At 45.1% G+C, this 11,932-nt stretch overlaps 1 protein-coding gene across 1 annotated transcript in view; it reads left to right on the top strand.

Annotated features, from left to right (window-relative positions):
• The first annotated feature begins 3,692 nt into the window (after positions 1 to 3,692).
• Positions 3,693 to 11,932, top strand: part of cacng2a (calcium channel, voltage-dependent, gamma subunit 2a) — a 67,219-nt gene continuing 58,979 nt past the window's right edge. Inside the window, exon 1 of the mRNA XM_069676072.1 lies at positions 3,693 to 5,740. Within this exon, the coding sequence (XP_069532173.1) occupies positions 5,515 to 5,740 (226 nt within the window). The 5' untranslated portion in view covers positions 3,693 to 5,514. The remainder of the gene's footprint in view (positions 5,741 to 11,932) is intronic.

The raw sequence follows: 11,932 nt of genomic DNA, 5'->3' as shown, positions 1-11,932 counted from the left end.
TAGCCCCTCAAAAATAACTTCCTGTTTGATGTCGAGACATCAGCCTTTACTGTGGCGCCTGAGATTTAAAGAAATCTCACAGTCCATATAATATAGCCTCATTAGGCTCTATGCCTTTCTGACCACATGGTCAACGGAGTAAAAGGAGTACATCAAAGTGTCATTTCCTGTTTCTAGAAGGGGGCGCTGTCGCTATACCCAAATATTTGCACATAAACGTTAAAGCCTGGGCGATGATCATACTTTTAACTTTGTATATCAGAGTTACAACCACTTCCTGTGTTTTGGTAAGACGGCATTCCAAGGTCACGACCTTTTAACAAAAACTTTTGGATTTTGGAAGGATTTTACTATCTTTGAATTGTCATTGACTCGTCAATACACTGACCAAGTTTGAGGAGGATTGGATAAAGGGCCTACGAGGAGTTAGTTCAAGCACAGTCCCGATAAACGGCCAAAAATATGTCTTCATCTGAAAATCCAATCAAAACAGCGGACTTCCTCTTGGATTAACATCATGAGTATTTTGTAGGTCTTGACATGAGACATACACTGATCAGCCATAACATCATGACCACCTACCTAATGTTGTGTAGATCCCCCTTCTGCAACCAAACCAGCCTTGACCTGTTGAGGCATGGACTCCAGTAGACCTCTGAAGGTGTGCTGAGGTATCTGGCACCAAGACGTTAGCAGCAGATCCTTTAAGTCCTGTAAGTTCTGAGGTGGGGGTTCAAAGGATCGGACTTGTTTGTCCAGCACATCCCACAGACGCTCGATTGGATTGAGATCTGAGGAATTTGGAGGCCGAGTCAACACCTTGAACTCGTTGTCGTGTTCCTCAAACCATTCCTGAACCATGTCTGCAGTGTGGCAGGGCGCATTATCCTGCTGAAAGAGGCCACTGCCATCAGGGAACACCGTTTCTATGAAGGGGTGAACTTGGTCTGCAACAATGTTTAGGTTGGTGGTACGTGTCAATGCAACATCCACATGAATGGCAGGACCAAAGGTTTCCCAGGAGAACATTGCCCAAAGCATCACACTGCTTCCGCCGGCTTGCCTTCTTCCCATAGTGCATCCTGGTGGCATATTTTCCCCATGTAAGCGACGCACACACATCTGGCCATCCACATGTTGTAAAAGAAAACGTGATTCATCAGACCAGGACACCTGCTTCCATCGCTCCGTGGTCCAGTTCTGATGCTCATATGCCCACTTTCGGTGGTGGACAGGGGTCAGCAAGGGCACCCTGGCCCATCCGCGGCCCTATACGCAACAAACTGCTATGCACTGTGTGTTCTGACAGCTTTTAACAAAGCATCAGCATTAACTTTTTCAGCAATTTGAGCTACAGGAGCTCATCTGTTGGATCAGACCACACGGGCCAGCCTTCACTCCCCACGCGCATCAGTGAGCCTTGGCCGCCTATGACCCTGTCGCCGGTTCACAGGTTTTCCTTCCTTGGACCACGTTTGGTAGGTACTGACCACTGCAGACTGGGAACACCCCACAAGAGCTGCAGTTCTGGAGATGCTCTGACTCCATCTCAATTTGGCCCTTGTCAAAGTTGCTCACATCCTTACGCTTGCCCATTTTTCCTGCTTCCAACACATCAACTTTGAGTACAAAATGTTCAGTTTAATGTTTAGGTCAGGTGCCATTGTAATGGCATAATCAATGTTAATTGATAATTAATGTTATGGCTGATTGGTGTATGCCTACCAATTTTTGCACATTGAGCATGTCTACAGGGTGCTATGGAGCCACTTCTTTTGGCTGTGCAAAATGCCCCCTCAAAACTGCACTTCATATGGCACCAGAAAAAAGAAAGAGCTAGCTATTAAAAGGCCCTTGCATTGTTTCGTTGCTCGGACCCTGATAATAATCCACCCCTTTGATACTTTAAGGACAATTTGATGATAATACGTTATTTTATACTTTTACTGAAGTAAATAAGTAAATTGCTTGATCTGCTAGAGATTGGAGAAATTCTTCTGGCCTACATTTTTCAGTTTTGTTTTTTTGCTTTATACTTTCCGCAACCAGCATTTCTCGCCCATACACGCTCCAACATGCAGCTACTCAGCGATAAATGTTGCAGTAAGAGCAGCAGAAATGAGCCTGTCCAAACAAATCTCCGACCGGATCATCGGAGTATCTGACATGTGGCCCTGAGGCCTGAGAGAAACATGATGATGACTTTTTTCACAAGGAGACGTCCAACCTGCACAGGCTTTCTCTCTCTGACGTTGATGGTTACATGAGCAGCAAAACCCTTTTTACTATCGTCATCAGGGCCAAAGACTTTAACCCGCTCAGGATGCACTGACAGAAGTGTAGTTTATACTGTGGCGCTGTAGATAATTCATAATTAGAGAAGCCATTGTCCTGTGAGGTGTTTTTGATGAAGGCACTGAGCTTACTACCTCTTCTAAATGAAAGGGGCTCCGCAATGTAAGGTTTAATGGTCCTAAGACATTTGGAAAAATGTCAGTTTAAAGGTATTTGACCGAGAAAACAAAAAAGTAGACGAAGTAGCTTTAATGGCTGTAATGTAATCCTTTGGGGCAATTACAAACAAGCAAGTTAGGACCACTAAAAGTGCTTGATTCTTTCACTCACAGGCTCAGATTGTTAATCTAAGTGTCTGACAACATCACAGAAAGCATCCCAGGAGTATTCAACTGAAAAATCAAATGGGTGTTCTTGTTGCATGAAGAGGACGGTAAAACCCCGAGTTTATTGAGAACTCTTTGAATGATGTTTGCAAACTGCTAGCAAGAACTTATTTAAAGTCTTTTACACACCCAAACAATAAAAGTAGAGCCCAGGTTGAAAAAAACAGGCGGTGGTGCGGTGGTTAGCGCTGTTGCCTCAGAGGTTCCTGCCTCAAGAATAGGGGATCCTATCTGTGTGCATGTTCTCCTTGTGCATGCATGGGTTCCCTCCGGGTACTCCGGCTTCCTCCCACAGTCCAAAGACATGCTGGTTAGGTTCATTGATGACTCTAAATTGCCTGTAGGTGTGAGCGTGAAAGGTTTACGCAAACAAACTTATCTATATATTGAGAAAATAAACAAGGCACCAACACTGTTACAGTTAAGGAGAAGAAAACGTGCATTTTGATGTTTTCTTAGCTGTGATGAAGACGTTTGAACAGCAGGGGGCGACAAACTCCACAGATGGGGAGCAGCGGCAGCTGAAGGGAGCTGTTCTTTCAGCACCACAGCCTCAAACACACACTCACACGATCTCTATGCTAATACTGCACACTAATTACATGTAAGAGTGGGTCTTTTTTTGTTGTTGAAAAGTATGAAGAATTCAACGTTGGGTTAAAAAATTTAAACCATCAACATGACTATCTGATTTCTTCCTCGTCCCTTGTGCCTAATTGTCATTCATGGAGAATAATCTAATCAGTGGATGACAACGTGTCTGCGTTTAAAGCTTCCGGCCCGAAATCGCAGTTATTATTATTAAAGAGATAAGTGAAGTCGGAAATTTAGTGAGATTAGTTCAGGGTAGATTGGCGGGAACGTGCGTGAGAGACTGCCGCAACAATTGGATGGGACAATAATAATAAGCCATAAATGCATCAATCTCAGTCAGTGTGCACGAAGGCAGAGAGAGAGAGAGAGCGAGTCCATCGCAACACCCCCTCCTTCCGCCCCCTCCGCTCACAGAAACGGAATTAAAAAATCTTTAATATCTTTCCGGCAACGAGCCTCCATTGCTGCAGTACGCACACGCTCACATTAAACATACACGCACACACTGCTGGCCTTTTTAAAACGTCGCCAGGAAAAAAAAAGAAAACAAAAAAAGACACACGAAGAAGAAAAACTCGCCTGCAGAATTAAAAGCAGCTTGTGTACACTGACAGAGACGCCAACCTGAATGTATTGAACGTACACTGACATCGTGACAACACCAGCTCTGTGTGTGTGGACCTGTGCAAGTCGCTCTCCTGATTGTGTAATATTTTTTTTTCTGCTTCTTCCTGCAAGCGTCAAAACCTGCAGCCGAGAGCGCGAGAAGAAGAAGAAGAAGAAGCAGAAGCAGAAGCAGCAGCAGAAGAAGAAGAAGAGGAGGAGGGGAAAACAGGGGGATTGCAACATTCATCAGATTTATTTTTCTTCCTATTACATGGCGCAAGGGCTATACAAACGGGACCGTCCTGGGTGTGATACTGCCACGGTGAGCCTGGATATTCAAGCGGCAGAGTCCTCCTCCATCCTCGGCTGCGGCGGCGCCCACACCGACTCCTCGTCCTCCTCCTGCCGGCTCCATGTCGAGTGATGGTCGGCGTGCCTTGCTGGATGCTCCCCGCTCTCTCCGGATCGTCGACGACCGAACCTCCTCTGACCGCAGACCCCCATTTTCGGCGGAAACCTTCCCAGAGCTATAGGGCTACATATGGAAACTGGGGATCAAAATTTTAGGAAAAAGGCAAATCTACGCGGTTAATTAAATTTTTTTTTTATAGGTTTTATCGGTTTCTAGTTTTTTGTGTGTTTTTAATGCTAATTAATTAATTTATTGGTTGAGCCTTGATTTCCTCATTCCATCGTGTGCAGGGTTGATTTGCGAGAAGCTAGCGTGATATTTCCTTTTAACCCGTCAATAGGTCGTCTTCAAAGACCCCGAGAGCTGCTTTTATTTCCTCTCGACGGACTCAAACACGTCCATTTGTTTACTCTTTTATTTTTAACTAATATGCTAGCTTTCCCTGCTGTCCTTCGTTTCCCTTCCCTGTTTGTTCTCTCCTCGCTCTTTTCCCGTTTTGCTAACAAAACACATTAGAATAATAATATTAATTATAGTCCTAAGGAAAGCTTTTGGTATAGTTATAATTCTGAGCCGTACTAGTACACGCAATGTTATAACCTCTGACTAAAGTAACTGTAACTCACTGTAACAGACATATTGAACTGTTGTACTGTAAGCCTGCCATTACTCTATACGCCGCCCCCCCCTGCCATCTCCGTGCTCCATTTGAGCTCATGTTAATTCAGCTCTGTGCAAGGCTCTAACCTTTACAAGTCAACAAACAGGTTGTCTGTTCTGTTTCCTCTGCAGAATCCTCTGGAAGTATTCACTTCCATTTTTAGGCTAAAGTCTTTAAGACATAATTAATCCTTCCTAGCTTAGTGTTATTATCCACATTTGGAGCCTCATTTGCTGCTACATCTGCGGCTGAAGGCCTGCTAAGTTCTGTCGCCCTTTGCACTTCCTGTTTCTCATCTTTTTGGGTACAAAAGTAAGAACAAACAGAGAGGAGAGACTTCACCGCCTCTTCCTCTCTTCCCAAAACCTCCCAATCTTCCTCAGTTTTTCTCTTGTTGTGGTCCTCACCCAAACGCAACCATAAGGTTCCTACCGCATCCTCCTCCTCCTTCTTCCCTCTCCTTCCGCTCGAGTATATCCCGGTTTTTCGGTTTGGTTTGGTCCCGGAAATTTTCAAATATTTACTTCCTGTACATCAAGAGGAAAGGGGGTCCCCCTTTCATGGAATGCGGAAACATGGGTCTGTTCGACCGCGGAGTCCAGATGCTGCTGACCACGGTGGGAGCCTTCGCGGCCTTCAGCCTCATGACCATCGCGGTCGGCACGGACTACTGGCTGTACTCCCGCGGTGTCTGCAGGTCCAAGTCCATGAGCGACAACGAGACCAGCAAGAAGAATGAGGAGGTGATGACCCACTCGGGCCTGTGGAGGACATGCTGCTTGGAAGGTAAGAGGAAGAACACTTTCCCAACATGCATCAGTATATCTGTTTCCCCACTTTGAATGCACAGCAGGGTTCGACTGAAATTGAGTTTCAAAGGTCATAGAAGCCACGGAGAGGAGCAAATCCGTCTGAATCTTTCTTTGTAAAACACTTCCATGTTCCCGCAAATTGTACAATTCCACCTTTTGGTTAGTGACTGCTTCATTTAAAGTGGATTGAAGGCAAGAAAAACCTGTAGGTCTGTTGCATATCAAGACTTAAACTCCCCACCTGTATCCAGACGGGCTGTTTTTAGGTGTTCAGCTCCTGCAGGCAGGGTGAAGCAGGTTTCCTGTTGCAGCCTGAAGCTGTTGCATAAACGCCTCCCACACCACTCTTAAACAGTTTCTCTAGTCCGACATTAGAGTTAAAATAAAGAAATATATTCATGAGCTGTAGTCAGGCAGGGACCTTCACCATATAAGCAAACAAATACACTGGTCCGACTTTAATTAAGGGCTCTGTGCAGGGGTTTTGTGCAGTTAAAGAGGATGTGACGAAGGGCCAACAGTTTAACGAAGCCCTGAAAGTAAAGAAACGACAGCAGAGAAGACGGGGGTTAACACTGATCTTCACATGATCTTTGACCTGTGTTTCCTGTCGCATCGGGGTGCTGACTCGTTCCGCGTCCGGCTCTGTAACCTTGCGAGAGCACACAGTGTTTCAAATCTGCTCATCTTCTAAGCTGTGAGGTCCGTAAAGGCCGCAGTGTCTGACTTCCTGCTCCTCTGGCAGCTGTGATAAGCAGCCCGACTCTGCGCACCTTCTGTTCAAAGCTTAATAACTGATTTGAAGCAGCAAGTCCAATTTAAAGCGGCCATAATCGATGTCAAGGAGAAAGTGACAATGTGAAAGGGGTCATAATCACCTGAATCATGCAGCTCCACGTGGCTCTATGGAAGTTTAACTTTTACTGTCTTGTTTCACTCATGCTTTAGTAGCTCCTTTTTGGGAGGAGAAGGTTTTAAAAAAAAACACTGTTGCTAGCATTCATTAGCACACACTGCTGAGGAACATAAGCTGTGTCTCAATTCGGGGGCTGCATCCTTCGAAGGACGCGGTCTACAGAGAATGAATCATTCGTAGCCTGTGTAGGCCGCTAAAGCTGAACTGAAATGAGACGGTCTGGTCTACGGAGGATTTCCTGTTTGCGTCAGCAGTTGTTCCCGCCCTTGCCCTTGCGTCACGAAACGCCGCTCCCATCGCCTAGCAACAGGTAGCTAGCGGGTTAACTAGCTAGCATAACTAACGTCACGTAACTTGTTTAATTTGTTTCAAGGCCCCTTTTGTTTTGTTTTTTATTTGTATCGCTAGCTAGTCGATGGAGTTGAAACCAAAAACTTTTACATTTCAAAGTGTATTCCTAGGCTGCTTGAGAGTCCGCCATCTTGTTTGGATTGGCGCACAATGAATCTCGGGATACGTTTGGCCACCAAGGATGCACCCGATCGATCCTTGATGGCCCGGGAAAAGGAGGACGTATTCATCTGCCGCATCTGAAGGAGCGTTCGAAATGGGACAACCTCTGATGCGCCGCTGTGACGCAATCGGCCTTCAGATACGCTCTTTGAAGGATGCACTACCTGGATTGGGACACAGCTATAGTGGATGATATAGAAGCAGTTGGTGGAGACCAAAAACAGAGAGTAAAGACGAGTGAATATTGGGTGCAATAGATGGAAAAAAGTGTTCCTACTGAGCAGATTACGGTATTTTGTGTGTGTTTTCAATTCAAATATTCCTTTGGTCCCGCTGTTAAACAAGTTTAATTTGGTCCTCCTTTACACCTCAGCTGTTACGAGAATCTGCTCAAGTGTCAAGAACAGGAACATTTAAATGGGGCTCTCGCTCTGGTGTAAAAACTGTTCCTATGATTACATTGATGCACATAGAAATAGTCATAGCTGGAGAGTAACTGTGACAGTCACTGTCCTTTATCCTTGCCAGGCCATTTTTTAATTTGCAAACGGCACAGAGTCAAAACAAGATCAAAACACAGTCGGGTGTTGTGTGTTTGTGTGTGTGTTTTCCTTGTTTTGGCACAATGAGGCTCTCCCTTTGAAGCGGAGATCAAAATCGCAGGAAATAAACCCACATTTGTCATCTGTGATTCATGAATGATCCCTGGACCAGAAGAATTGTAATTCAAACGACTTCCTGCTCAGGAAATCGGGCCTTGCAAGCCAAGTACATTTAGCTATCCGTAACTTGTACCTTTTGAAATCAGGAGAAAAAAGAAGAGTTAAGTAATAGGGATGCAGCTGGAGAGAGGCAGAGACACGCAGGCTGCATGCTGCAAACCCAGCCTTGTTTCAACATCAGGTTTAACATTCAGTTGTTAATTAGGCTTCAGTTTGCAGCTCAGCTCAATTAAATCAAAGTGCCAAGATGACAAGTATTCATCTTCCCCCCCAGCTCTCGTGAAATGAAGTCACCCCGGTGATCAGGCAGCGAAACAGTCGCTCCGTCCTTATCACAGCAGAGAACACAGACTGTGTGTTTGGCAGCGCGGGCCCACACATCCTGCTCGCAGAGTGGACACAGGTGGGCGACGGTTTGTGTTTGTATAACCAGCTATCGGAGAGGAGAACCTGTGAAAAAAGCAAAATGGGAATACCCACACTGGGTGCTTGAACACCTTTGACCTCTGCTTCACTCGCTGCCTGTCAGAGAAACACCGGCAGAGAAAAATAATCCCACTGCTGGAAGAAGAGAGGACTGTGTATCTGGTGCAAGAGCGTAGGCTTGCTTTCAGAAGTGGGGGTGGCAGAATGAAGGCAAATATGTATGTGTATTTATATATTATAGATGTGTCAAGTCAACCCTATAAGGATCAGTATCGGCGTTTATCCGAGCATGTTTTATTGATCATATCAGCTAAGATACCGCAAATCATAACCTTCTTCACTAATATGTACTTAATGTTGTCCACGTTAACTCGTATTGCAGTGCTTCTCTCATTTACTACAGCTGGAAAATTAGAGTCGTTTTATGGAGCTCAACCTTTTTAATAGAGCTAAGAATAGTTGGAAGACTCCGCCCCTTATTGTTGCGTTCACACTGCAAGAACTGGGAACCAATGTAGTTCTTTAAACACTGTTTATGGGAACTTTTTTAGCTTCTACTTCAGAGCAGATACTCTACTTTTAAAGAGGGGGTTATGCTAATTTCAAGCTTTAATTTAGTAGCTTAGCATAATGTACAGTTAAAAAAAAAACTCTGCAGTGCTCTGTGCAGGCCCTCATACAGCCTCCACCTGAAACGACTCAGTCAGCTCTGTCCGATTAAGAAGCCCCGCCAGTACAAGCCTGCTTTCTTCTGATTGGCCTGCACTTTGTTACGTCACAAAGTGCACCGTGTAGAAAAAACTGTGCGAAACCTGGTGTTCACAGCAGACTGAGATGAGAAGCCTGGGGATTACTCCAACATACTTTTACCTACAGATTTGAAACTTCACCCACGTTTAGTCTGGACATCCAACATTGTAACATTATATATGTCTTAAAATGTGAAACAGCATAAAACCCCCTCTTTAACAATGAAGTATTGTAGAACACATAAGCAAGTGTAGTACCGGCATCTCTCTGTCATTAAATACCTGGGTACAAGGCTTGTGACAGGAACCTGAAAATTGGACCAATACTTTGACGGATAACAGACGTCCTTAAGTCTTAAGTCTTAATTCACATGTCTCCTTCCCAAATCTGTTATCATTATGAAACCTTTGACACACAACAGACACACAGCTACAACCACAGCATCCTCCATGTTGTTGTATAAAAAGCTGCCATTACAACCGCTGACTAGCTTAAATCACTTAAGCGCTACTTTTGGCGCTCGAACAGAGAAAAAGCCCTTGAAGGCATGACGTTCCCATTGGGCGGCTCCTCTAAGGGAGTTACCTTAGAGGATCTGTTTGGTCTGAAATGAGTACACCAAGTTAAGGTTCCAAAACTCATGGACTTGCTAAGCTACAAAGCTAAGTAGCATTAGCAAAGGGAAGCATACATAACATTGACGTAGCAGCTTGTCATTTTTGTCTGTTAGTGTCGTATTTTTGGGAGGTATTAGTTCCCTCTGCAGTTGGGTTGCGGTTAACAGAGATAACTGTTTGGGGTTAGGGTAAGGTTACGTTCAGGTAAAGAGAAACAGGCTAAAATTAAACTTGGCTATTATCGGGCTCGTACGCTCTCTGCACCCATCAAAGGAAGACCTCCACTCACACGAGACTGCTGCTGTTGTTGCGCCAACAGAGTGATACGTCTTCTCTCTAGTGGATGGAGTCACGTCACTTTGTGGAGTCTCCTCCTCCCAGTTAAACTTTCACTCACATGATATGAATAATTTAGAATTAATATTTTTGTCTCAGGACCTCCAGTATTTGGGTCAAGTTATTTGTAAAAAATAAAAAAGGAGGGTTGGTTCAAGTAGAACAGCTGTGATATCAATGTGTCCGAATCCAATCTGCTTTGGTTTAATGGAAGCAAAGTATTTGGAAAGTCCAACTGAGCCAATCTTACAGACCTGAAACAGGCTGAAAACGTCATTGACTGGTTCCAAACACAGTGTGGGTGCAGTGGGTGACGTACGACCTGCACCCACAGTAAACACGTGTGTTACTGATGAATTGGGCCCTGGAGGCCGCCGCTCATCCGTCCTATCTGGGACGTCTGTAAGAGCAACCGCTGTGCCCCACCCACCCACCCCTGTGCTCTCAGCCAGGTGTAGCGCTGTGTGTTTGCTGCTAATCTGAGGCATTCATCTTCATTACAGCGCCGCCCTCAGGCTTCAGGAGGAGAGAGGCAGGGAGGAGGTGTGGAGGAGAAATGGTGGTCCTAGTGATGAAGTATAGGGACACCACAGTGTTGGTGTTTGGCTGTGTCTGCTATGATTCACTATTCAATCTATAGAGACAAAGTACAACATGTGCTGTTCAATTTCTTGCGTGTCCGCTGAGCACAGGATGTTCACTCAAAAGTGCAATAAGTGCGAGGTGGTGTCACACACAGGAAAGGTCACGGGGTCACCAAAGTTTGTAGGAAACATTGCCTGGAAAACATCAACGTCTGCACCAAATTGTGTACCAATCCATCCAGTAGATGTGGAGATATTTTCTGTTAAAGTGCTGCAGAAAGAGCCAACAGATTCTGACGACTTGATCAATTGATCATCAAAGTAGCTGCTGATTAATTTTCCGTCAAACGACTGATTGATCACTTCTCTCAGCTGTGCAATGATTTAATTGAGTCTTTATGATCAATCTGGTCCATCCTTCCATATTTATAGTCTTATTTGACTACTTTTAAGACGGAGACCGAGCTTTACTTTTATTTAAGGCCTCTGTAAATCAAAGTATCTAAAAGTCCCAGCAGGTTCCACCAATCAAAAGATAAGAGGCAGGAGCCTGAGAGGCCAAACTGAGGGCTGTTATTACCTCGTGAATCTTTTTACTCAAGGATTTTATCAAATCTAAACTGATGTATAGGCACAAACATAAAAATGTGTCGTTCCTTTTTTTAGCTAAAATGGCTACCACTTTGGTACGGCCTCCCACAGCTCCTGTCAATCACCTCAGATCACAGATCTCACTTCCTGCCTCATGATTTTATGTATAAGAACGTGGGAGTATCAATGAAGTGTACATTCATGCATTTGAAAAACACATGTGGGAGTATGTTGTGTGTGTGTGTGTGTATATATGTTTGAATGGTGATGTGTGTGTGTGTGCAGGATGAGAGATAAAAGCAGATAGCCGAGCGGAGCGGCAGAGAAGAGCGGGATTAGTCTTATAGTCCAATCAGATAAGGATTACCCAGCTGGAGTTTGCCCACCCAGGCTAATGTCCCGGCCTGAAAGTGGCATTACACTGTATTATGACACCGATCCACTGTACATCCAGCTGCACGGGCCGGATTACAGTTCGTTGAGAGCGGCATGGATGGAGAGCGCACGCTCGGCCTCGCAGCTACTTGTTGGAGTCAAAATCGAGCCTCTCTCCTCCGTCAGGCTTGTGCTCCATTGTACCGCACTGTCACTCCGCCCTGCAGCCGGCGATGGATGGGATTCATTTCGCCCTCGTCCGCCTTTCATTGGAGCTCCGCTGAGACTGCAGACGGTCAATGCCGAACACGACTGTTTTATTGGTCTGCACCTTCC

Source organism: Semicossyphus pulcher, unplaced genomic scaffold (assembly GCF_022749685.1).
Source record: "Semicossyphus pulcher isolate SPU_LCO1_2020_fin unplaced genomic scaffold, fSemPul1.0.p SCAF_25, whole genome shotgun sequence".
In the NCBI taxonomy this organism is placed as follows: Eukaryota; Metazoa; Chordata; class Actinopteri; order Labriformes; family Labridae; genus Semicossyphus; species Semicossyphus pulcher.
This window is presented reverse-complemented; position numbering and strand designations above follow the sequence as displayed.